The 26,968-nt window shown below is 40.1% G+C and overlaps 1 protein-coding gene across 3 annotated transcripts; it reads left to right on the top strand.

Moving 5' to 3' along the window:
• The first annotated feature begins 1,937 nt into the window (after positions 1-1,937).
• TUBGCP6 (tubulin gamma complex component 6) lies at positions 1,938-26,316 on the top strand. Of its 3 annotated transcripts, none has more exons than XM_086473614.1 (25): positions 1,938-2,684; positions 4,179-4,342; positions 5,715-5,925; positions 6,451-6,624; positions 7,669-7,790; positions 8,123-8,198; positions 8,704-8,813; positions 10,705-10,796; positions 10,894-11,033; positions 14,192-14,341; positions 14,983-15,064; positions 15,140-15,228; positions 15,412-15,527; positions 16,201-16,339; positions 16,429-16,545; positions 16,796-18,108; positions 18,524-18,581; positions 18,828-19,017; positions 19,287-19,455; positions 20,771-20,912; positions 21,677-21,871; positions 22,146-22,278; positions 22,512-22,725; positions 23,855-24,054; positions 25,839-26,316. In XM_086473614.1, the coding sequence occupies exons 1-25, from the start codon at positions 1,938-1,940 to the stop codon at positions 25,928-25,930; spliced, it is 5,235 nt and encodes a 1,744-aa protein (XP_086329740.1). In that variant the 3' UTR covers positions 25,931-26,316. The 3 variants fall into 3 exon arrangements, with proteins under 3 accessions (XP_086329740.1, XP_086329748.1, XP_086329732.1); XM_086473622.1 differs by having other exon boundaries at positions 16,796-18,105; XM_086473606.1 differs by lacking the exon at positions 25,839-26,316 and adding an exon at positions 24,890-25,041 and having other exon boundaries at positions 16,796-18,111; positions 18,527-18,581.
• The last annotated feature ends 652 nt before the right edge of the window (positions 26,317-26,968 follow it).

Genomic DNA, 26,968 nt, shown 5'->3' on the forward strand with positions numbered 1-26,968 from the left:
GTGGCCTTTTGATTTCAAACACCTCCAATTATGTTTATACTGGTGTTGCTATTGGGATCGACTTTACATAATTTGAATAACTAAAGCTGTCTTTGAAGTTCTCTTTTTTTATAACTGTTCCCAGTGATTCCTTTCTAATTCATGCTGGTTTTCAGATAGCACTGGATGGGAAATGATACCCAATCCTTGAACGTTTTGAAATTAAAATCTATTTCAAGAGAAACTAAAAGCCATGCCAAACATTTTCACAAACAAAAGCTGAAGAACACGAAGATGCACTGTTTCAGTTCAGAATTTCTTTAAACTTAACGTCAAACTCCAGAAAGTATTTACTTTAGACTGGGAACTGGGCAGTGGCCAAACTTTAGCTTTAAAACTTTTCAGAACAGGAGATGTGTTGGTTTAGTCTCCTCTGCCCCCTGAATTTTTTTTTTTTTTTTTTTTTTTTTTGACAATTCATCATTTTCAAAGAAAAAGCTTTCTCAGAAGTACCTGGGCACATTCCCTTTTACCTGCTTTCATTCAACTGAACTTACACAGCCTTTCAGTGATACCAATGTTATATTTTTCTAAGATCTTGATTATATTTCTTAAAACATGAACGAAGAGAAGAAAACGTGTACTTTCGGTAGGATTAGTTGGCCAGTTCTGTCCGGAGACCGCAGTTACATTCTGCGGATCGGGACACGACACGAGGGTGGTTTTCGGCCTCCTGGCAACGCGTGTGACTTCTGGTACGTTGAGTGGCAACGTCGGAGGCGAGTACGGCACCGATGGCTTAAAAGCCGCCAGCTGCCCGCAGCGGCGGTTCGCGTGTTGGCGCTCGGGCCCCCCGGCAGCGCCCCAGCCCTCGCTGCGGCCCGGCGCCCGGGACGCCCTCCCCCGCGGCGGGACGCGGGTGCTGCGAGAGCCCGCGGGCCTCGGTGCAGGGGCACCTGGGCCCACGCCGTTCCGCGGGGCGCGGCGAGCAGCTGCTCGGCCTCGGGCGCCTTCCCGGCGGGGGCAGCTCCGCGGAGCGCGGCCGCGCCGCCCGAGGCCGCGCCCCCCCCCCCCCCCGCCGCCTCTCTTTTCGCCGCAGCCGGTCGCGCTGCCGTGACGTCGGCGGCGCCGTGCGCGGCGCCCCGCGCTGAGGGAGGGAGGCGGCCGCGGCGTCCCGCTCCCGCCGGCGCCGGGGGAGCCGCCGCAGGTACGGCGGGGGCGGTGGGGGGCGCCGGGGCCGCGTCCCCCTGGGCAGGAGCGGGCGGCGGGGCCGCCCCGCGGGGTGCGGGGCCGCGCGGGCGACGGTGCTGGTGGTGTCGGCGTGCCCTGGCCGGGGCGGGGGGGAGGCAGGCGCGGGGGTGGACGGGCTGGGCCCAGCTCGATCCTTAGGGCGAGCCCCCGCCGCCGGGAGTAGCCCCCGCGGCTTTTCGGTGGGTGCTTCAGAGCCGCCCCCGGGGGTGCCGCGCAGGCCGGCCCCGCGCTCCTGTCACCGCCAGCACCGCGGCTTCTTGCCCGCATCTTCTCGCCTGCTTTCTGCGGGGCCCCGAGGCTTCTGCTGAGGGCGCTGCGCGGGTGGGAGGGGGTGGCGGGTGTCTCCTGAGGAAAGCTAGAGGGGTGAAGCTTTTGGAGGTGTTCCCGCGTGGATCCTGTATTAGATCAGGACAATCTTCTCTGTTCTGTTTCAGTCTGCCGAGCGAAATCAGGCATCTGGAGTTAAGCTTGCACCACCATCGCTTGGCTTGTGATCAAAGTCATAGTGTTATTTTTATAGCTCATGTCCTAAATACATGCTAGGTCAGTTTTCTTCTCTCTTGTTTTGGGCTGTTCAAGTTAAAGCATACTCATCAATTTCCCAATCACATTATGAGTGTTTCTTCCTTTTCCTGATACTTTTCAGGTCTTTGCGTGAAACCAGCAACCCAGGCTGTAGCTGCTGTAACCTGACAGTTTGATTTGAAATGGAGAGCATTACACAGTTGTTCAGTGATTTGTGTGAAGCACACTTGACAGGTTTACCGTGGAAGGTCCACCTGGGCAGGCGGAAGGTCAGCAAGAGAAGAGCTAAACAAAATCTGAAAAGGGTTGCTTATAATGCCCTGTTCATAAACCTTTTTCAAGATGAGGCTCGTAAGCTGCAATCAAACGTTTCCAGGCTTCCAGTGAAAAACAAAATTTTGATGCTGTCTTTCAACTTGAGAGTTGGTGGCCTAGGCGCTCAAGCGGATAGACTGGAGAATCTTGTGGAGGAGCTGGAAACAGCTGAATGCTTACCGTTTACTGAAGTTAATTCTGTCTTGGATCTCTTAGTGCAGCTTGCTGGAACAGGTCCTCCTCAGCTTGTACCACAAAAAAAGGACTATTTTCTGAACAACAAATATGTTGGGAGAAACGTCAAATATCAGGGTTACGATTATTATGATGTAAGCGTATTTGAAGCTGATATACAATCTCTAATAACCAACGAAGAATGTCAGTTCAATGACACAATTCAAAAGACGCTTCAGATAATGGAGGCTGCACCTGGCACTGGACTCCCTGCCATAGGGTTGTTCTCACAGAACTATCCTGTTGGTGACAAGTTTGAGAAAGAAACACGGGTCTCGCTCTTCGGTGCTCTTGTCCATAGCCGTACGTATGATATGGACATCAAGTTGGATTTGCCACCAGTGCCTGACAATGCAGATTTGTCTGGACTTGCAATTAAAGTATGGTACATTTGTTTCGGGCTTATGAGTGTATGCATGCCTTCAGTATGCCCCTTTGAAATTTTAGTTTAAAATGTAGGTAGTCATTTAATTTGTAACAGAAGCATACAGTGTTGGAATTTAAGGTGGAGCAGGGACCCTTTTGTTTGCTGAGGAGGAGATAAGCTTTTTTTGGATACAGAGATGTACAATAACAAAAACGTTGGGTTCCTATAACTGTGTAAGAAACCGTTGTGTGGCCATAGGCTTTATGAAGTTAGCCAGTGGCTGCATCTGTGCCTTCCCCACCCCAGTAATCTCTTGCTTGCTTTTTTGCCTGCTTTGCATATTGGACTCCTTTGCGTTGTTGCTTACGTGTTACTGTTCAGCCTGACTGCGGAAGCATTCCGGTCTGAATGTGTGCGTTTTGCTGTTCAGATCACATTGCCTAACGTGTTCTATTTTCTTCTTGGCTTGTGGTATCCTAAAGCATTTTTTTTCAGTTAGTATATTTCATCAAACCTCCTAGTTCCCACTGTCCTTTTACCCTTTCAGTGTGTACAGTTTCCACTGTATCTTGTTTTTTTCCCCTTTTGCTGCCCATTCTATTTATTTTTGCTGCTTTATTCTCATAGAGGGACTAGATAAACTTGTTGGGGTTTTTTTCTTTCTTTCCATTTTTACTGTGTGTGGGTAGGTTTTTTTATACTTCTGTACTTCTAATCCTCATTTTATTTCCTCTGCTTAACATACGAATAGCTCTTACAGTTCCCTTAACTCAGGGAAGCTTGAAGACAGACATGTTAAAAAAAGAAAACCCCTGTGCCATTTAGTGCACACATATGGATCTAAGTTGTAGCTTAGGGGAGGCAGAATCTTTTTGAGTAAGTGCTGTACTCTTTCCATCAGACTGGAAAATTTGCAATTTCTTGAAGAACATGCTTTTTATGTGGGTGTGATTGATCTTTTACTAAAATTGAGTACTGTTCTGCACATAGAACTCCTGTTGAGTGGAAGGTGAGGATGTGGCATATACACTGTTTGGACACCTGCAGATTTTCTGCATGTGAATGTGCATAAGGGAATAAAATCATAGTTGACAAAATGTTTACAAATTTGAAGAACTATAGCCTGTATCATTTGCTCAAATGAATTACTAAGCAGGATGATTTTATTAGTGTTACATACTGTTTAATACCCAGAACTCAGATTCTTCATTTGTAGAACTACGTGCGAAGTTTCAAGTCTAACACCAACAAACTTAGTATGTTATTTTGATGGTGATTGTTTTTTTATGTATAGGCATTAATAACCCTTAAAGACTTAAGGAATGAAAAGAGTGCTTACAGGAAAAACTTAAAGTAGGTGCAAAGGGAGGGTGGATGAGCTGGGGTCCATAGACATCCGTTGAGTCCTGTAGAGTCACTTGATCACGAATGATGCAGAAGAACTTCATTAGCGTATGTTTCTTCAGCAAAGCGTTTTCATGTATAACATTTGAACTCTCTCTGACAGGTTCCCCAAAGTATAGACCAGTCAGAAGATGAGGGATTCCAGTCAGCATCCAATCTGACTCCTGATTCTCAGTCAGAGCCGAGCATGACTCCAGACATAGACTTGTGGGACGCAGTGCTTACGTATGGACCCAGCAAACGAAGATGTTGGGAGAGGATTGGATAGTACGTGTCTGATGTTACTGGCAAACTTACTGTGCATCATATGCGCATGTATGAAGGTGCATTTCATCTTCATTCCAAATGACGTCAGCATAAACAGTGAAATGTGCATATTTAATTCAGAGAATTCAATATACTGCATTAGTGACAGAGAAAGGAATAAAGCATGCACTTTCAGCAAACTAGTTCTTAGATTGCAGCTGTTCCATAGGAAGAGATAAAACAAAATCATCTTTGTCCAAAACACTGACGAGATTATGGGAACGCTTGCTGTTTGTGTGAAATGCGACGTTTTTCTGACTAATCTGACTTACAATTTATCTCAGTCTAAAATGATTCCTTATTTTCAGTTTCAAAAGAGAAAGTGGCAGTTGTAGAGCACTAGAATGGTTAAACCCATCTCTCCCAGTATAGTATTGTATTGTATTCGTTTTACCTGTCTGTAACCAGAACAGGAACTACTACAACAGATTTCTTGATGGTGTAGTTAGACTTGTGGTTCTTTTGGCTGTTGAGTAGAAGATGCATCTCGTGAGAGAAGGCTCTCTATAGCCCTGTTAAAGCTTCCTAGCTTCCCTAAAGTGGAAGACAAAAAGGCAGGTATGGCTGGTATCTTCCTTACCTTCCTGATGAACAGTGGTGTGCCTGATTCTTGGAGAAACTTTGCTCCGTGTGTTTTCCGTAATTTTAATTAATAATCTAGTGATGTGTGTTGCAGTCTTATACAGCCTGAGAAGCTCAGGAACTCAGAAGTTCCCTGATCTGATTTTTCAAAGCCACAGTAGCACACTCTAGCTTTGTTCCTAGTATGAGACAGCTTTTCTTGCTGCCATTTAGACTGTAAGGATCTTAGAGCCAAATCTAGATCATATGCCTGACAGCTTTCATGTAATACAGGCTACTAGAATGCAGAATTTTTGGAAGAAGAAATTATTTTGGAGGGGATAGTAATCCTCACTGGGAAGAGCTAAAATGTGTTAATACAAGTCATTGTAGCATTTTGAGCATGCTGCTCTTTGACATATTCGAGCAGTAGTATTACATGGACCCTGGAAATCTGGTACGCATTGACCTCATTTTCCTAATGTGAAAACTGCGTCAGAGAAGGCCACAAGAGAAGGTGGTGATTCTCCGTCCAGGTTTCTGTGTCTGAACTGATGTTCAGATTACCTGTCTGTTTCTTCACTGTACAGAGTCTGGGCTACAGTTTCATTGACTGAATGCACATTCCCTTGAAAAGGTACTATGTTACTAGTAGCTTTTTCTATAGTCAGTACCAGCTGTGTAAAATTCTGAAATGCCTTTTTTTCTTTAGGAGATGTATTTCCTTCTTTTCATATAATCGTCTTGTCATGTTGTATTTACTCTGACATAGCCCCCCTGGTAAAAAAGAGGAACCGTATCTTACTGAAGCTGGGAGAGAAGCTTTTGACAAATTTTACAAACTTCGAGAAGGAGAATTGCAGCTGTTCAGTAACACTGTACTTCAGCTTCCACAGCTTGTGCTAATGAAAGAACCTGAGCTGGTTAAGGATGTCTTGAACGTCCTCATTGGTGTGGTGTCCACCACCTTTTCACTCAATCAGGTATGGAAGATTTTTAACTGCGCTTCTCAGTCACATCTTTTTCTTTTTTTCTTTGTAGAGGTTTCCTTTTCAATACATTTATTTCTTTTCAGACCTTGCAGTTGTGGGTACAGCTAAAAAGCTGAGTGCGACCTAACGGCAATAAGGCAGCATTTCTGTGTTCTGATGATGATGTTCCTGCAGTAGGCTAACAGTATCTGTAGTCCCTTCAGTGAAAAGGGGTTTTTGAATACTTGAAAATAGATGTGTAAAGAGTTTTGGAGATTGGATTTTCTTTAAGGTTTTAGATAATGAGTCTTATTCTGTATATCTGAAAATACCATTCATACTCCTGACATGTTGCTACAATTTAATGTGTTTATCGCACTATCCTAGCTATACAGTCTAGTATCCAGAGATACCAGAGTATCTAAACTGAATATTTGTCTGCTGAATTTTTGTGTGTAAATGTTTGCTATCTTAAATCAGAATATAGCTATGAAATGTTTGAATCTGCCTGTTTTTTCCCTCCCTGTATCCTTTTAGGCTGCTCAGACATTTGTGATAAAGGAGGGGGTATATGTATCTGGAACTTCACCAGAGACAATGCACAACCTACTCTCAGAAGTTGCAGAGTATGGAACCTATTACACACGACTAAGTCGTTTTTCTCTTCAGCCAGTTTTAGATTCTTCATACAGCAAAGGACTTGTGTTTCAGGTAAAACATTTGTATTAAATCATCTAGATTTAATGGGCCAATTATCTTAGGTAGAGCAGGTAACTTTGATTTTGTGTAAAGCTGGAATTTCTGTGTTCTGCACAGCTGCAAAGCATTTTAAGTGCAGTGCTTGTCCCAGGTCGGCAGTGAATGGTGCCACTGTGTTTAAATCACAGCTTTGTGTGCTTAGGCCTTGCTTGCACTGAAGCACGTGGTGAAAGGTCTGTATTATGTGAAGGGTGACTTGTTTAGGCATGTTGTTCTGTTGAGGGCTAAAGGAATATCATTTTTAGATGTTTTAAAAACATTACATCTTTAAGATGTATGAAATTAAAATACAAGAACTTTCTTAATACTGTGTACGTATATAATAATATTTGAAAAAAAGAAATAGAGAAATGTGATATTTAATAGCTTTAATTACTTTTTTTTTTTCTGTTCAGAGTTAAGTGCAAATTTTCCCTGTCAGTCCTCTGTATATTATGTGGAACCGTACATACACTGTGTAGTATCAGGTGATTTAATCTCTTTCTAATGCATAGAATTAAGTTAGGATTGGTTATGAAGATATATTCCTTCTGTATATTTGATTTACAGCAACGTTACTAGAAATTAATTAAGAAAATCTCTCTCCTTATCATGTTAGAAAAAGTTCTGGACTAGTTTTTTCCAGTATCCAATTTAGGCATGAAGGTAAGGAAACAGGTTTCCCTAGGTTCATATTGTAGCTATTAGAGAATGAGGAGCTCCTCAAAGGGCAACTCAAAGAAGCTGAGCTGAGCTGCTTTATTATTGTGTGCGTGGGTACAGGCACCGTTCACTGGATGTATAAAGGGTATAGAGGAGTCATCTGGCTGAGGGGAACGTCAGAAGTTGCATGGACTTTTACTTTCCCCTTACTTTGGTATACAAGTCCCTCTTACCTGCATATGCAAATTGTTTGAGTAAAAGGTTTATTTTCATGCTGATGCAATTGATGTGAGACCTAGATAGACTATTAAGAGCTTTCATAGTAAGACTTTAAATGTTTTCTGTTGATACTAGGCATTCACGAGTGGGCTGAGAAAGTATCTTCAGTATTACCGAGCCTGTGTTTTGTCAACACCTCCTACTTTAAGTCTTCTAACAATCAGCTTTCTCTTCAGAAAATTAGGTCGTCAGTTGAGGTAAGCGAATAATATTAAATATTTAAGCTTTTCATAGCAGAAAAAGCGCAATTTATTTCTTCATATACACTAAAAGAGATAATATTACATGGACATGCTTATGTAGTCTTTTCGTATTTTTCCTCTATTTTAACAGAAAGATTTCTTTATATCCAGGAGTTTCTAGGGAAAACATGTTAAGATCTTTATCTTCAGTTCCTTTGTTATCCCTGTTATCGTTCAGCTGATACAGTAGGGTGGTTGTATGATATTCAACTTTAGCAGAGTTCATCACTGTCATCTCAGAGACTTCTGGTTGAGATTGTTACATCTCTTTTAATATTGTTTTTTAGGTATTTAGCTGAACTTTGTGGCATAGGAACAACAGCGGTGGGGATCAGTGGTGGAGCTGGTGCTTCATTTCCTACGGTGATAATGAATTTGATGGTTTTATGTTTGGTTTGCGTTACAATGTTAATATTCTTCAAGATTAGATAGGACTTAACACAGAATGTTTAGTGTTGGTCTCTCTGCTACCAAAGATACGACCTTGGACCTCCAGTTAGAATGCCATGATCCTTTCTCCAGATATTTTAAATTTTGGAATTTTGTCTTGTGTTTTCAATTCCTAAAGTAAACAAAGGACCTGAAATAAGCGTTATAGTGCTTTGCATTTCATTCTAAAGGAGATGTCTGTAGGAAGTTGAATTAATCCATCTCTAAACATAGATGTTTCCCTGCAGCAACTATAAAGTGAGCTTGAGGTGACTAGCTGAGATAAAGTGATCTTAACTGCAGATAGTTAGAGGAAGTGAAATGGATCCTGCCTTCTGTGTCTAGTGAAACATGTGAATCTGCATATTTGTGAGTCTTTTGTTATTAAAGTTGTAGCAGAGTTTGTTGCCTAATATAGAATATTTTTCAATTTTTTTAGGGTGTTAAGTTGCTTTCTTATCTGTACAAAGAGGCTCTCAACAACTGTAGCAATGAGCATTATCCAGTTCTTCTGTCTTTGTTGAAGACGAGCTGTGAACCTTACACAAGGTGTGTCCATACTGTTCTCTGCATAATTGTGTTTAAGAGCAGTTCTGAATTAGTAACCTGGGGAGTAACTCTGCTAATTTAACAATGGCTTTTAACCTTTTCAGAGAAAATAAAAGATGTGGCTATATCTGCAAAATACATATTAAAATTAATTCATTTTGCTGAATCCTTCTTTCCCAGCTCAGTAACAACATAAGGGTTTTATGTGTCACTAGATTAGTGAATAAATACATGTAAATAAGACTTCTTTCTTGCTGCTGGTCCTGGAAATTCGTGCTGGAATATAAGACTCGGTTAAGCTTCTATTTTTTTTTTCTTCTCGTAGCTATAGTAAAATCCTGAAACTGGCAACTAAGAGGTTTCTCTTGGTGTGGCACAGACTGGGAAAGTTTGAGATTATTTCCAATGTCTTTTGTAGGCTTTTCAGTAAGCAAAAACTAAGAAAAAAAAATCTGTTGTTGATTAAGAAGATGTAACTAACTAACAATAGGAGGTAGAGTTCCTTGGGTTGCAACAGTTTTGTGAAGCAGTGCACATCAGTTTAGAAATTGTTCGAGACTTCTGAAGAGACGCTAATTTTTTTTAAATGTTAGCTGTTTATAGAGATTATAGCTGTCGTCCATTACTAGTGTGCAGTGATACTTAGTAGATATGATGACACTAGAAAGAGAAAACCAAAATCTGTCAGAATGCTCTAAATTTAAGATTCCTTCCATGGCCACCCTTTGTGGTTTTTCTTCCTTTTACATAAAATGTTTTTCAGAGAAGTTTGATTTTGGATTTATCAGAAGACTGATTGAAATATCTTCACAGCTCCTGCCCTGCAGTTTATAGAAAGTGGTTGGATTTCTGAAATACCAAGGGCAGGATGTCATGGCATTGCAAGGAACCTAAAAAATGTGGAAGTATGCTTACTAGTATGTGATACCTACAGCATTGACTTCTAAATTTGTTGCAGATCTCTGTCAAAACATCAGTCATACATGATCAGGGCTGCTGTGGAAGGAGGCCTCCATTATCTGCAGAAAGTGTTATCCCACTCATTTATTGACCTGAAAGAAATTAAATAACAGAAGTTGTTGCTCAAATAAATCATAGAAACATCAGATTTAACACCTTAAAAGTTCTTATCTTTTTACTTACAACCTTAAAATTGAACAGTGGTTCCTGGGCTAAATGCTTCCTGTTTGTTATACTGACCCAACATCTAGAAACAGTGTTAGTATTGCAACTAGTAAGAAAAGAAAAGATTAGTTTCAAGGTGTTCTGAGCCTTTTTCCCTATAGTTTCTTTTTTTATTTCTTCAAAAGTTTGGTTTCACATAGAGGGAATATGAAAAAGCATGAATAAATATTCCAAAATAGTAGTTCTCATACATATATCGCAGTATCTCATAATGTATATATACAGAATATATTAATGTATATTAAAAATGTCTCTAGCTCTGGGGAGGAAGTGATCAATATTACATCTTTGCTTTATACACTTTCAGTTTCTCCCTGATAAAATTACCTCTCTTTAAAATAAATCCCTTCTGCTTATCTCTCCCTATGCTTTTGATGCACTGCAAAGATTTCTAGAAATTTCTAAGATACACTGAGTAAATTAATATACAGAAATAAAAAGATTGTTTTAATTAAGGCAATGTTCTTTTATCTTAACTAATTGTCGCTGAAATGTTCTATATAAAGATAGTTTCTTTTAAGAAAAATGTAGAAACAGAGTCCTGTGTGTATCTTTAAATATCAGTGTGACAGCACTTAGTTGCTGGTTTTTATCCTGCCTGTAGCTTGTATGTTTTGGTGTTTTAAAGAGTATACTTACTGTTTGGTTATAATAGGGGGGTGAGAGGATTGATTTTCAATATTGTACAATTTTTTTTTTTTTTTAGATTTATCTATGATTGGGTATACAGTGGTGTATTCAGAGATGTTTATGGAGAATTTATGATCCAAGTGAATGAGGATTATCTTTGTTTCAGAGGTACAGTATCTATACAGAGCATTTCTAATTTATATAATTTGTGCTGTTGATTAAATAGTTAAAAAGATACACTTTAATCTTTTTGTTTGATGTGTAGATAAACATTACTGGACTCATGGTTATGTTTTGATTTCAAAAGAAGTAGAAGATTGTGTCCCTGTATTTCTTAAACATATTGCTAATGATGTATACATATGTGGGAAAACCATAAACTTGCTGAAATTGTGCTGTCCTAGGGTAAGTTTTGGTTTGGTTTCTTCCTATATTACATTAAGAAAACCATGTCTCTTTAGAGCAAGTTTCTAGGTTTTTAATAAGTTCTCTTCTTTATCGAAAACTGGTATTGCATAAGTAGGATGTTGATTCGTGAAAGGCAGTTTCTTGCTCTCAGATATTTGTGAGCTGTTTATCCACTCTACTTGCCAACACCTCACTGCAGAAATACAAACTTTTGACAAGATCAAATTTATCCAATGCACGTGCTATATTTCTTATTTTCCTTTGTATTGAAAGCAGAAATATTTTAGGCTTCCAAGCAAGTGCCTTCCATTTTTCACACAACTCACACTACTGTTTTTTGATTTAAAGATGCCTCACTTGCCAGGTGTTGACTCAGTTCTGCATAGCTCTTGTATTTCAGCTCTATTCATTTCCAAGAAGTGCTCACATAGTTCTGTTTATCCATATTTTGCAGAACAAGTCTTGCCCTTGATAAGAAAAACGATGCTAAAATACTTTGTGGGTTCCCTCTTCTCTATATATGTCTGACAATGAAACAACCACAGAGGTGTCTAAAGTCTATAGGCACTCTTTCCCAAGTAACTAGTATTCTCTTTCTTTTTGAGATCAGAGCCACCGAGTCTTGACAGAGCTGAGCAGCTCGGTATCAGTATCTGATATCAGGTATCAGGCATAAGCCTAATATCTCAAGTGAGATGACCCTCTGCCAGTTCTCCTCAGTCTGCTCTGATAAGTGTTCTCAAACCATGACTCCAGTTTGCCAGTAGTACTGAGATTTTTATAAAACAATGTCAGCCATAATTTCCATTATATATTACAGCTTTATCAGTCACTAATGCAGTGTCTTACTAGATAGAACATTCCCTCAGGATGTGGGGCACTCGGGTTCAGTCATCTTCCATCTGTCTGAGAGTGCCAGTCACATTTCATCCCTTTCCATGATAATGCCCTAAACAGCTGGCTCTTCCCTTTTACTGAGGCTGACACAGTCCCAGGAACTGTGGGCATCCCATCTTCTGGCTTTTACCAGTAGACTGAGGAATCCAGTGTGAGCATACTTGTTTGCACGTTTTGGGTTTTGTGGGCTTTTTTTTAAAGCTCACTTACCTGTTTTCTGCACTGAGTAGAACAGCTGCAGAGATTTAGGGAGCAGAAAGACCTAAGATCAAAAGTCCTGGTCAACAGGGGATGTCCGAGATGACTGGAGGCTTGCCAACATGACACCCATCTACAAGAAGGGCCAGAAGGAGGATCTGGACAACTACAGGCCTATCAGTCTGACCTCGGTGCCAGAGAAGGTTATGGAGCAGATCATCTTGAGTGCCATCACACAGCATGTACGGGACAACCAGGGACTCAGGCCCAGCCAGTATGGGTTCCTGAAGGGCAGGTCCTGCTTAACCAGCCTGATCTCCTTCTATGACCAGGTGACCCCCCTAGTTGATGAGGGGAAGGCTGTCGATGTCATCTGCCTGGACTTTAGTAAAGCCTTTGACACTGTCTCCCACAGCATTCTCCTAGGAAAGCTGGTGGCTCATGGCCTAGACAGGTGCACTCTAAGCTCAGTTAAAAACTGGCTGGACGGCCGAGCACACAGAGTGGTGGTGAATGGAGTTAAATCCAGCTGGTGGCCGGTCACAAGCGGTGTCCTCCAGGGCTCAATTTTGGGCCAGTCTTGTTTAACATCTTTACTGATGATCTGGATGAGGGGGTTGAGTGCTCCCTCAGTAAGTTTACAGGTGACACCAAATCGGGTGGGAGTGTTGGTCTGTTTGAGGGTAGGAAGGCTCTGCAGAGGGACCTGGACAGGCTGGATCACTGTGCTGAGGCCAATGCTATGAGTTTTAACAAGGCCAAGTGCCAGGTCCTGCACTTGGGTCACAACAACCCCATGCAGCGCTACAGGCTTGGGGATGAGTGGCTGGAAAGCTGCCCAGCAGAAAAGGACCTGAGGGTGTTGGTTGACAGCTGGCTGAACATGAGCCAGCAGTGTGCCCGGGTGGCCAAGAAGGCCAACAGCATCCTGGCCTGTATCAGAAATAGTGTGGCCAGCAGGAGTAGGGAAGTGATCATGCCCCTCTATTCAGCACTGGTGAGGCCACACATTGAACACTGCGTGCAGTTTTGGGCCCCTCACTACAAGAAGGACACTGAGGTGCTGGAGCGTGTCCAGAGAAGGGCAACGAAGCTGGTGAAGGGTCTGGAGAACAGGTCTTATGAGGAGCAGCTGAGGGAACTGGAGCTGTTTAGCCTGGAGAAGAGGAGGCTGAGGGGAGACCTTGTCGCTCTCTATGGCTACTTGAAAGGAGGTTGTAGTGAGGTGGGGGTCAGTCTCTTCTCCCAAGTGACTAGCAATAGGACAAGAGGAAATGGCCTCAAGTTGTGCCAGGGGAGGTTTAGATTGGACATGAGGAAAAATTTCTTTACTGAAAGAGTAGTCAAGCATTGGAACAGGCTGCCCAGGGAAGTGGTGGAGTCACCGTCCCTGAAGCCGTTCAAACAATGTGTAGGTGTGGCACTTCAGGACATGGTTTAGTGGGCGTGGTGGTCAACGGTTGGACTTGATGATCTCAGAGGTCTCTTCCAACCTAATGATTCTGTGATTCTAAGATATTAGCTTAGAGACTAAGTATTCTGTGATGTGCACTGGCTGTATTTTTGAGAGTTATGTCTTGTGTAGCGTGCTCTCCTGTAAGTGTGTGTTAGTTATGTTCCAGACAGTTCCTGTTAAGTGGAGATCTAGGGGGGGGAGTGTAAGTGAACTTTTGATAGGAGAGGTGCATTCAGTACTGAGTTACTCAGGCTTAGTTAATTCAAATATTTAGAAAAGCAAAATTTTAGGCGTTTAGAAATGACTAGTGTAACTGTATGTATCAGATTTTAGGCTCCTGTCCAGTTCAGTGGGAAAGAGTGGACCTTGAGAATTTGACCTGTGATCCAGGTTCTGGAATGTTATACCTCTGTCTCCTACTTGGAATGATGTAAATGCTAAAACTGATGATATTAAAAATTTTAGATCCTGTGTGGAGCTTGTTTCAGTATCTCAAAGCATTGCTAAGTTAAAATGTATAATGTGAGTTCATAATCTACTATTTCATAATAGTAAATCTTACTATTTAAAAAATGTATTTAAAAGGGAATTTCTCATTTTTCAGCATTATATATGTTGGTCAGATATACCTGTTCCCCGAATTTCAGTTATTTTTTCACTTGAGGAGCTCAAAGAAATAGAGAGAGATTGTGCGGTGTACGTAGGTCGAATGGAAAGAATTGCCCGGTACAGTTCCATGAGCAAGGAGGAAAAGGTAAATGATTAAAAGAATAAAGACTTTATTGTTGGGTTTTTTAAAAAAGTACTAATTTTTAATTTTTGTTATGACTTTGAAAGAATTTGTATTCATGGTCAGAATTTTTTCATTGGTCAATTGCTGTTTGAATTGTTATTGCAGAAAACAAACTTACTTAACGTAACTTCTAGAAGTGTAGGTGGTGTGTTGTCATTTGTTGGCATTTTCATATATTAAATGAGTTTTGGACTTCCATCTTAGTTCTTTGCAGCAGCAGATTTGACCTCCTCCTGAAAAGTACTAAGATTCTAATAAATGTAACAAGCTAATTAGGAGCTAGATAAGACTTTTTGTAATTCGCATAGCTAATTGTTTTTTCAGAACACATAGTTATAAAGAAACTTGTGTCTTTCAGATGCCATCAATGTAGTGCATATATCAGATGGATTTAGTTTCTTGTAAGGTCTGAAGTGTTAACTTCCAATATTAGTTTATAGACTTCTCTTTTACTTAATTGCTTTATTTATGTTTCTGTACTGTACTCATAGGTTAATAACTATTATAAAGTGTGCACCTGTCTTTGCAACACTGTATTGTCAAGTCTAAAATAATAGAAGAAATTCCCACCTGGTTTTTTGTTTGTTTGGGTTTTTTTTTAGGATTTGCGCATGGAAATAGCCAAACAAGAATTAATTGTTCATGCTCGAGAAACTGCTAGCAAAGTACTAAAAGCCATTAATGGTAAGTTGCGGTAGTGTTTCATGTCTTTTCTAGTGGGTTTGTTAATGTAAACTAAGTATCTTTGTTGTCATATAGATCGACAAATATCAGAACGAATGGCTTTGGATGCAAAGAAACGGGAACAGTTTCAGAAGCTGAAAGAACAGTTTGCAAAAGACCACGAGGTATTGCTGTGTGTGTTTCTAAAGGCCAACTTATTTCTTAGGCAAATAATTGAAAGGATATCTTGATTTATTGTACTGAAGTTGAATCAATAGCGCATGGGGTACAAATAAGAACTTCTTGCAGATGTGCACGTTACAACTGGTATTGAGAGTGGCTTTTAAAAGTGTTAAATATTTATGCAGCGTCGCCTTGCAATAAAGCAAGAGGAGATTGATGATGATTTCAGCTATGCCCGAGAGCTCAGAGAGAGAGAAAAAAGACTGAAAGCTTTAGAAGAAGAACTGGAAAAAAAGGCAAGGTAAATGTATCTGAGTAGTCTTCCAAAGCTTAGACGCTCCAAAACCATCATAAAGACCTGAGGAAAAATTGTTGTATATTAAAATGTATGGTACTAGCAGTTCCCTGACATTGCTTTCCAAGGGTAATGTTTGTATTTAAAAGATGGATGTATGGATGTTCGGTAATCCATGAGGAATTTTGTGATTTAGGAATGGTTAGTCACCCAAAAATCTAGGGCCCACTGATTTGTGTCAACCAATCTGGTTTTTGTTGTAATCAGAATTTCAGGAGAAAATTTAACTACATCTTACAATTAAAAGCTGAGCTCTCAGTAAAAGTGGTCACATGTATGTTAAAGCAGAAATAAAAAGCAGGTGGAGGAGTTAGACTGATAATTATTTGAATTGCTCTTGTTGTGTATCTAGTTGTATTTCACTTTCTTCTGTTATATATAAAAATACTTAAGATAAATGAGTGACCTCCTAAGACTAATTATAAGAATACATACTGTCTAAGAATACACCCCTGTTTTCTCCACCTGTTTTTCCCCTGTGATTGAAGCCTCTGGCTTCTACTTTTTAAAAATTGCTTCTTAGTTCTGAAGTGCTAAAAGGCCTTATTCTTTAGAAGGGAAGGTAAAAATCAGTATGCAAAAATCTGTAACTTAGCTTTCTATTTTTACCTTCATTTAGGCAGGAATTAATTGACCATTATAGCAAACTTTCTGATGATGCAGCCCGTAGGGAGCAGAGAGCGTTATGGAAAATCCAGCGACACAAGTTGGAAACAGCCCGTCTTAAGTTTCTGTTAGAAGATCAAAAACGCATCGAGGTATCTTCTGAAAAGATTTAAGAAATGCAATGCAGAAAATTTGGTACTTGGTACTTAAAGACTTTTGGTTTTGTCATTTTTACTTATAGGAAATGCTTGAAAAACTTCCAGATGGAAACTACAGGAGAAAATTAGATATTATTCCTTATAAAGAGAGCCAGTTGGCTTTAGATAAAAACCCTGTTGTGAACGATCCACATTCACAGGTGAGTTGATTTTCATATATAAACTCCAGGTTACTGTTCCAAGTTTCCCTCAAGCGAGTTTGTCTCGTGGTTCAGTTCAGTTCAGTAAACACAAGGTTCACTATAACAGCAGGGTGAGTAGTTATTGCATCATTTGTAGTACGTCTGAAAAATTGCAAAATTCTAAATGTTACTTGTAATAAAGTGGCATCTTAATAAGTAGCTTGATTATGTGACTAGCCATACAGTGTAATAATTATTTCTTTTTTAGGTGTCTTCTGCGAAACCTCTGCATTCTGATGAAACAGTTGGCAGAAAAGAATCTGAGCCTGGGCTGGAATATGCTACTTCTGCTGACAAAACACTGCCCACGGCAGAGCCAACAAATAATAAAGCTGATCAGCGTTTTCAGCCTGAAGCAGCAGGATCTGAAAGCAGTCTCCAAAGTTCAGAGAAAGCGTGCAGTCCTCTGTACAGTGCTGATTCCTTGCCTGAATCCAATGTGAATATAGAAGATTTCTTATCAAAGCCACAAGACGAACAACCTGTTGCCGTTAGTGTACAAGGATCTTTGCTAGATGAGGCATTTCGAAATATTAGCTCAGATCTTTCTGAGACTTCTCAAGTAAGTGAAAATCAGCCCGTATTGAGAGGAGCAGTGGAAGGAGAAGACAATGCACCATTGCATCAGCAAAACGAGTATGATTTTAACACAGTTCTCAGACCATCTGCAGCTTGGCAGGGACATGTTAGAGTTGGAGAAAATGTATTTGATCTGGAGTACAGAAGGCCTCGGTGGAATATTCATGGACATGCATCTGATGGCAACATTACAGTGGGAGAATATGTACCTCATGCGGACACTTACCAGGCACATTCAAGTCCTTACGGGCATTCTTCAGACTCCCATATAAAAATCAGCAGCTATACTTCTGAGGTTGAATCTGGCCGACCCCGCTGGAATATTCACGGGCATGTTTCTGAAGCTCATATTAAAATTGGGGAATATGCTTCAGAGGTAGAGCCCTCAAGGCCTAGGTGGAACATTCATGGACATGCTTCGGAAGCCAATATTAAGATTGGAGAGTATGTGTCAAATGTAGCACCTACAAGGCCTCGATGGAACATCCATGGTCATGCATCTGATGCCAGTATCAAGATTGGTGAAAATGTATCAGAGGTCGTCTCAGCCAGACCTCGCTGGAACATCCATGGGCACGCTTCACAGTCACACATCAAAATTGGGGAACTGGTTTCAGATACAGAGCCTGTGAAATCTCGTTGGAGCCCGTTTGGTCATGCATCCCAGTCAAGCATCCAAATAGGGAAGTGGGCCCCATCTACCGAAAATGATCCAATACCTCATCGTAAAACCATTTCGGGTCCTTCATCTGACTCCACGGTTCAGACACTTCTGTACAGTGAAGAATTATCTCCTGCTGAAGGGAGCAGAAAGGAAGCAGAAATGTCACAAGTTAAGGAAAAGACTTCACCACGGTCGCAGTCACCTGACAGTGTTCCAGTCCTTCCTGATGCTAGTGTTAAAGTTGACAAAGAAGAAAACATAATGGAAGAGAAACAGGAAGGTAAAATAAAATTAAGTTTATTCAGTCAGCGTTTGTTTTAAGGGCTCATGAAAGTAACTGCAAATGTTTGTGTTCAAAATGGATACTTGTTACTTAATTCCTTGCACACCTTTTTGGACACTGTTAGAAATCAGAGGAAAGAATTTGAGCTTAATCTTGTCTCCTATATAAGAAACAGAGCATTAAAAAATTCTAGTCTGAAACTTTGTGACACAGGACCATGTGTGATCTCAAGTAGAGAACTCGCATAGAAGTGCCTGGGTGGTGCTAGGAGGAAGGACTGTTACTGGGGTTGTTGCATCTGTGATAGTCTGTAGAGAAATTTTGAAGAACTTTGGGAACAGATCTGAAATACGAATTAAGTATTATAAGCAGGTCTAAGTGAACGCTGTCTTTAATTTACTTGTAATTACGGTAATTGCAGATGTGGTCAACAAGGACACCTCTCCAGATTCCTCACAGAGCTTACAGGTAAGAAATGAAGTAGCTGTCAAGAAGACTTCCAAGGATTAAACACACTGGTAGTTAAGGTAGTAAGTTTCTGTCCTGATCTAGTAATCACTGTGATACCGTGTTGGTTTTGCATGTCAGAGAAGCACAGGTGAGTAAACTCTTATTTTCGGTTGGAACAACTAGTCAGTTACCTGTAAGGACACATTAAGTGTGAGTAGACAAAGCCAGCATCTCTCCTAAAATTTATCCATTTTTTTGTTGTAGACAGAACCTGAAAAAGCAATTCCACAAGATACCGTGCCTCAAGAAACTTTATTTGCTGAAGCTAGTGGACCCAGGACTAAGGAGGAGGAAGGGGGAGAGGAAGATACATGGAAGAAGGAACAAGCTTATTTGAAAGCCTTATCGGATCAGTATTGTATTGAAAAATATCAAGATAGTTATGATTTGATGTGTGAGTAGAACTGTTGGAACAGGTGATCAATAGAAGTAGTGGAAAACTTGAGCAAGAAAGCTGAGTGCCAGAAAAAAGACCCAAATTACCAGTAAATTACCAATATTATGAACTACAGTAGCCAAATAATTTGCTTCTAGGCACAAAGATGCGAAATATATTTTGACACATTATGATTTTCTCACCTAGAGGGGTTTGTGGAATTTAATAGAAACAGATTATCAAATTGCTTAAATATAATAACTGCAATGTTTGTATTTTAAATTTAGCAGAACTACCAGTTTCTCATCTCTTGCATCATGTGATCCCAAGATCGTACACTTTTCCTGTGGATCCTACGGTACAGTCAGCAACAGATGAGACGGCTGTACAGCTGAGCGAGCTCTTATCTCTGCCAGTGCTGATGAAACGTTCTATTACTGCTCCGCTTGTATCTCAGTGAGTATTGGTTAGAAATAGTGAATGCATTATTTAGCAATTCATGTTCTTTATTAGTTCTTTTTAGAGACAAGAGTTGCACATAGATCTGTTCCCTTAAATTTTCTCTTTGCTCCCAGAAGTGGTTCAGTGGATGGTCCATTACAGATGAAAATGTTCAGATTTACATATAAATAGTAGCATAAATTTGTATTTTTACATGTAAATTAAAAATGTGAAGGTCTCTCTGAAATACAAGGGCTTGGAGGGAAGCGTTTGCTCTCACATTTGTGGATTATGCAGCAGTGGTTTTGATGCCATTGGCTTTCTTGTTCTTCTAAAAAGAATGTGTGTTATTTATAATGTTTGTGCTGGTTTTTATTGGGCAGATGAAAGGTAAGGGGGGAAAATGTTTTGATTATGTGAAAGCTCAGGCATATTGATCAGGATGTATTTTATGTTTCTATGGGAACTCTTTCAAGGCTGTTTTGAAGTTTAATAGAAGTTTAATCTTGTTACTATTGGAATATATAGGGAATACACTTACACGTTGGACCGTTTTATTAGTATATCTAAGGGTGTTTTAAGGAAAAGTTTTAGTTATTATGTACAAGATTAGCTTCTCTCGTGTAAACAGTTGTTCACAGATGTGTTAAAATGTTTCCTGTTTTGGAATCTTACTTTCTTGTAAGTTTGGATTTCCATTTACTAACTCTTGAGTATGGCATACTTAAAGTTTGGTGCAATGCAGAAAGATGTAATTATCTCACATAGTTTTAAACATCCAGATTGGCTACCAGAATGATCTGTATACAGCTGCATGGACACGGCAAGGCAAAGTAAGCGAGCCTGAGTTGTGTGCTGGCAGAATTAACCTATCCCTGATATGCAAGTTAAATTATTTAAAGCTAGCTTGAATACCTACACTACACTGCACACTGTAGTGTAGACCTGCCCTCAGTATCTACTGTCAGACCTTTACCAATTAGGATATTCTCAGGGATTTAATATTCTTTCTTAATCTGTTTGTGTAGGTGACAGAGATAAGACAGAAGGCTATTGATAAAATGTTGCTCCAGGCCCAGCAGCGTGTTCTAAACATCATTATATGTAGCCAGTCTTAAAATACTTTCCCAGTACCATTCAAAACCCAGTTATCTGAAGTGGTCAGGTTTAGTTCTGGTATGTTCTGGATTAAGATTTTTTTAAATCTCATTTTTTTTACTTATCAGAGTTAAGTACTGGAGCATTAATCTGATGTAGCCACAGCTGAATATTAACAGTAAGGAAGGAGCTGCTTGTAAGAATAATACCTTTTTTGTGGTTTTGTTCTTAGTGTTTCTCTTGTGAACAAAGCAATAGTTGATTACTACTTTGTGGAACTGAATGTAGAGAAGCATTTTGAAGCACTGAGACATTTCTTGTTAATGGAAGATGGAGAGTTTGCTCAGTCACTCAGTGACCTGTTGTTTGAGAAGGTATTTGCTTTGTTTTGTTAACCCTTGGTTTTGGATTGTCTGCTTTATCTTGACACCTCTGGATTAATTTGTATGGGAATGAGGGAATGGTGTGAATTAGAATCCTGGGTTGTGCCTTTTTCCTCTTTTGTGCCGTGTCGAGAAGTCTTGTAGCAAGGAGCTCTGATAACGTTGTAAGAACCGAGGCAGAAGAACGTCTTTGCTCGGAAGGGATGCCTGTGCCTAAGGAAATCCCAAGGAAGAGAGTAACGTTTCCTACTGCTAATCCCAGCAATAGAGAATGTACAAGGATTTGGCCCACTGAGGATAATAATTTCAAACTTGGACAGATAAGCAGTCATGGAAAGGTGTTTCACTCTTTCCTGTGAAAACTGCTGCACTCCTGCGCTGTCCCCTCCCATCTGCTGGCAGCAAGGCTGGAAGAGCCTGTTGCCATTTGCTGAAATCCAATGGAAAGGCCTGTGTTGCAGAATACCTACTCTGACCTCAAATATCTCGTAGAGCAGAGGGGAGGCATCTGAAGAGATAAATAAGTACATGTATAAGATTACCTTCATGCTGTGAACAGTAAATAGTTCAGGAGTTGCTTCTTGTGCTGTTTATGCATCCCTACAGCAGAAGTAGAAACTTCCAGTCAGGATGGTGGAGCAAGGCAGGATGGTCACCACTTTACCATTCTGCTTTAATTCACCTGTGTTCAGGAGCCAAGACTCTTTATTAATACTGTGTAATTAGGATTATTTTTTTTGTTTGTTTACCCCTAGCTTGGATCGGGACAAACACCAGGTGAACTGCTGAATCCACTGGTTCTTAATTCTATCCTAAATAAAGCATTACAGTACAGTCTTCATGGTGACACCCAGCTTGCTTCCAATCTTTCTTTTGCCCTCAAGTATCTTCCAGAAGTGTTCAAACCCAATGCGCCTGATGCTCTGAGTTGCTTAGAGCTAAGGTACAAGGTAAGAAAGCACGGAGAAGGGTAGAACACTGAAATTATACCATGGCTCTTACGTACCATGGTAGAAGGAATATGTTCTTAATAAAAGAATACCTTTAAGAATGGAGGAAAACAAATGTGTAATGGAAACTGCAGGATTTACTTAGCCTCGCCATTGCATTACATTGTTGAAATACACATATTAATTTGTATGTCCCTGAAATACTTGTATCTGAAATATTCTTACAGTTTCTAACACAGAACTGTAGTATGATCAGCACCGTTATTTCTTTTAGGTTGACTGGCCTCTGAACATTGTCATTACTGAGAGCTGCATGAATAAATACAACAAGATCTTCTCCTTTTTGCTTCAGCTGAAGCACATGGTGTGGACACTCAAGGATGTTTGGTTTCACTTAAAACGCACTGGTAAGTATAATGAGTGAACTAGAGAGTGTCCTGTTTAAAATGCTTTTAGCATTAACATGTAAAATTGCTTATAAACAATCCTGTCAAGCTCCAAAACCCACAATTTTTTAAAGAAATTTCCTTGGTGTTTTGAACAGACTCTACTAACAGAAACCTTCGTTCCTTTAAAAATCCTGATTTTAGATGTTCTCCATGGGTGCTGATGATAATCTATTTGTGTTTTTTATTTTCAGCTTTAGTGAGTCATGCATCAAATTCTGTTCAGTTTCGACAGCTCCAGCTTTATAAACATGAAATGCAGCATTTTGTGAAAGTTATTCAAGGTTACATTGCTAATCAGATTCTTCATGTTACATGGTGTGAATTTGGAAACAAACTGTCTTCTGTAGGCAACCTGGAAGAAATTCACAGGACACATGCTGAATACCTCAACAAAGCAATCTTCAGGCAAGATACCATACTGATTTTTACTTCAAATATTTAAGTTAATGGAGCGGCCAGTCTAGCCTAATCTGTTTGAGTAAAACTGACTTCTACCTTGACACACCAAGTTAGTCTTCACATCTGAAAGTTTTCTTGTGTGAGGGAAACAAACTTCATGGCACGTTGTGAGGTCCATACTTTGATGTTTTTCCTCAGCTACCCATCCTCTTCATTTCCCCAGACTCCTTGGGGTTGTCTCCAGCTCCTGTTCCGCCTCCTTCTGCAAGCTTCATGTCTACTCAGGACAGCTCTAACCTCAAGACTAAGGGCATGGTTGCCACAGTTCTGGTTTTCTTTCACCCCATCCTTGTCGTAGCCTTTGTAAATGAATGCCGTTTTGTTCAACATGAGTAGTGCTGAGCACAACTAGGCCTAGCTGAAGGATTGCAAAATGCTGCTTCTGTACGTTGTATGTGCCTTTAATATAGGTGCAGTGACCAGGACTGGACTGTGAAGGAACAAATGTGACCTGATGGACTTGTGAGCACTGCAACAGACATCTGTCTTTTAGGAATCACAAGCTTTTAGCCCTTTAGTTACTGTGTACGAGGCAGAAGGGTGGTGTGAGTAAGAGGAGAGGAGCTAGGGTTTATTTGTTTCTTCTTAAAGAGTATAACTGGAATGATAAAGTGGGGACATGGAGGGAGAAGAGATCATAAAGAACAGAAATTATGAACAAGAAAAGAAATCTGTCCTTTCATGACTCTCTTTTTCAGTTTTAATTAGAAAAAACTTACCCAAAGCTGCTGTTTGGATACCAGGTGATGGGATGAGGGGATCAAAGTTTAAGCAGACTCAGAGCGTGATAATGTTTTTAAATGTCATCTCTTTTGGAAATGCAGGTGTCATTCTAGAAATCAGATACACGAGTGCAAACACCAGTTTCTTGGAAGAGCAAGCAAACTATGTTCAGTTTAGGCACCTTTTTTAAAATTGCCATCTCAGTTGGCTGCAGTCTTGTGGGTTTTGGTTTGGTTTAGGTTTTTTTAAGCAATTAAAAGAAACCCAAAGGATTGTGACCCCTTTGTAATTTTCTTCCTACAACCAATAAATTATGTCAACTACATTTCTAAAGTTGTTTTTGTTCTGTTAGGGGTCTGTTGACAGAGAAGGCAGCCCCTGTGATGAACATCATACATAGCATCTTCAGCCTTATCTTGAAGTTCCGCAGCCAGCTGATCTCTCAGTCGTGGAGCTTCGACGCGGGGAAGCAGATGGCCGTTCATCCCAACTTTGGTCTGATGCAGCAGTCGTACAACACCTTCAAGTATTACTCCCACTTCTTATTCAAAGGTAAGAAATTGCATAAATTCTAGATAGAAGAAAAAGTCAACTGACAACTGAAGAAATTATGAAGAGGTTTTGGAAGTATAATGTAGAAGTAGGAAGGTGTGTGTACTTGGCACGTGTTAGAAAACGTAGTTCCCAAATGAAAACTGCATTATTGTGGTTTGCAAAGGACTGCATATCCATCAATTAAAATGTCCACACAAGAAATCTAACAGATATCCCAAAACTGACCTTAAGATTTTGCTACTTTGCAAAATAAGTATTTGGTATTTAGCTCTGTATATGTGCTTACACTTCTCTTTTCTCTGGAATTGAGTTCTCGAACTTTTTATTGGCAGTAATGAGAGATGGTTAGATACCACTTAGAAGTAATTTTAGCTACATCTGCATTGGTTGAGCATTACCATTGTTATGAGACTTGAAAATTCTGATTCCCATGTTGGACTAAAGCTCAGAGAGCCTCCTAGCACTAGTTGGAGCTTATATCCAGTGCTCCAGGCACGTGTTTTTCAACTGCACAGGTCATTTTCCAAATCTTCTTTCCTTTAACGTGGTTAAATTTCTTCTCACTGTCAGCTTAGCCTATAAAGTGAAGAAATGGTTATCTGTCTGCCCGCTCTATTTCTCAGATCTTGCTTGTGTTTTTAGTACAAGTTACTTATCCTTCCCCTGAGTACAAAGGTGGTTCATGGGGTTTGTTGTTTTTTTTTTTCTTTTAAAAAAAACAACCTTAATTCATGAAGGAAGTGCAACTGTTTTCCTTAGATCTCTTTTTCTAGAATATTTTCTAGTCAGACTGTAGTCTTCAGGAAATGAGCTGCCCTTTTTATTCTTTAAGGGTATCCAAAAGTGGTGTCAAAGGATCAAAAACAGATATTTCAGGATGAGTTAGAATGGCTGCTTCCAAATTCTACAGGAAGTCAGAACACCTCTGGGAGCCACCTAAGGCCATACTACGAGATCTATGGTTGCTTCACGGACAGAGATTAATAGACCATTCCGTAAGGAAATTTGCTGAGTGACCTAGTTCTTTACACCCTCTTTATTAAGCACGACAAAACAAACGTGTGCTTGTTCATCTACACTTGTACCTCAGTCACCGTGTATTGTAAAATGCTCTCGTTCACAACGGGTTGATCCAGAATCCATTGAAAGCCGATACAAGGTAGTCTGGACTTCAATGGCTTTGGCTCAGGCCCTGACTTCTAACTATACACTTCCCCTTCTTCCTTGCATGTTACTGCTGCTTGCTAATTCCCTTCATATGAGTGCATGGGATGCTTAGGGAGTTCCTATTGCCTTTTTCCCTTTGTTATTAAGGATGTTTAGAGCAGTCAGTTTGTTCATTCATAGAGCTTGAGGAGTTTGTCCCAGGAATTTCTCTTTGGTTTTCTCTCTCACAATGGACTTTGCTCCAGAAAACTTCAGCAGAGCTTCTTCTTTCACAGAGGGCACCAGAGGACCCAAACATGCTTCCTGGTCAGTCGAAACTATGATTAGAACACACCCTCTTACTGTGAAAGAGTTCTCAACTTCAGAAAGCTTTTCCTTATTAGCATCATACTGTTTCACTTTTAGAACCGACACGTAATCTTTCCTTTGCATCTTATTTGAAATACTTAGTCATTCCAGAAAGAGATACCGGACCTTTCTTATGCAAACATATAGTTTTGTTTCTGTTGTCTTCAGGTTTGTGCATTAGGCTTTTTATTAAAATGCACAGATACTGTCATGGCTGACTTTAGAGTATTAATCTTAGTTGAAGCTTATTTTATTTTTTGTTCCAGTGGTAACAAAGCTTGTAAATAGAGGATACCAACCACATTTGGAGGACTTTCTACTGCGAATCAACTTTAACAACTACTACAAGGATAACTGAACTCTGCAGAGCACAGATCGATCGCCCACAGCATGGTAAAACAGAAACAGATAAACCTCTATGCTTGTGATTTATAGAAGCTTATGCAAATGCCATGCAAGAGGCATTTTTCTTCAGTTAAATAACCCGCCATCCAATTGCTTGAAGAATATAACCACCACATATAGAGAATGATGCTTCTTAAAATCCACCACGCCTACCAGTTGTTTGATCTGCTGAGAATCGATGTTGTCATTATTGCCAAGGTAGAAGAGCTGAGTGCCTGATCCTAAGAGGGGAGAGAGTGCAAAACTGTATATCTGTGAATGTGTAAATGTGGCATTTTCAGTGTTGTGAATTTCCTCTAATGTAAATACATGTATGTGAAATAAATTAACAGATACTTTCTAAAACTGTTGAGATGAGTATGAGATACAGATGTTTAAACAGACATGCACCTATTTGATGTGTTTTATTTTTTTACGATAACTAATTTCTTCAAGGCTATTAGTCACAGTGGAAGAGGGCATGATGACAACACCTTGCACTAACAGTAGGGCACTATCTGCTAGCAGATACAGTATTGACATTGAAGTACTTGGTAATGGCTGGGTCACTTGTGCCAAGTGAAGCTTTGTGTCCTTATCCCTGATTTGACATATACACCTTACTATGTGGTGAACATGTAAAACACCTAAAGCAGAAATTCAGCATCACCAAGCGAAGCTCTAATTCCAGATGTATTCCAACTACTGCTTTCAACTGCAGGACCACATTTCCAATTCACTAATAATCTTCCTTTTCCTTGTTTGTTTTCTTTTTCCTTTCTTCTATAGTGTAAGAAGAGAAATTGAACTTAACAAACAACTATGGTTTGAGAATGTTGTAGAGAGGCAGTCTGCTTTGAAATACCTTGATTTTGAGATCTTGGGAGTCACAGTTGCTTAACATGTGGATATATTCAGCAGGAGCTCATTCCTAATTAGTGGCCACTTACTTAGAAGTGCAGGCACAGCTACCATGTTAACAGTACTGTGGAATATTGCATACGCTTGTTTC

Source organism: Leptosomus discolor, chromosome 1 (assembly GCF_034619465.1).
Source record: "Leptosomus discolor isolate bLepDis1 chromosome 1, bLepDis1.hap2, whole genome shotgun sequence".
NCBI classification, from domain to species: Eukaryota; Metazoa; Chordata; class Aves; order Leptosomiformes; family Leptosomidae; genus Leptosomus; species Leptosomus discolor.

Excerpts from the sequence above, each read along its gene's own strand:
- TUBGCP6 (XM_086473606.1), top strand. The coding sequence starts at position 1,938 with ATGGAGAGCATTACACAGTTGTTCAGTGATTTGTGTGAAGCACACTTG. Across the intron at positions 15,229-15,411 it reads AGTTTGCAAAAGACCACGAG|CGTCGCCTTGCAATAAAGCA; the intron begins GTATTGCTGTGT and ends ATATTTATGCAG. Across the intron at positions 20,913-21,676 it reads GTGACCTGTTGTTTGAGAAG|CTTGGATCGGGACAAACACC; the intron begins GTATTTGCTTTG and ends GTTTACCCCTAG.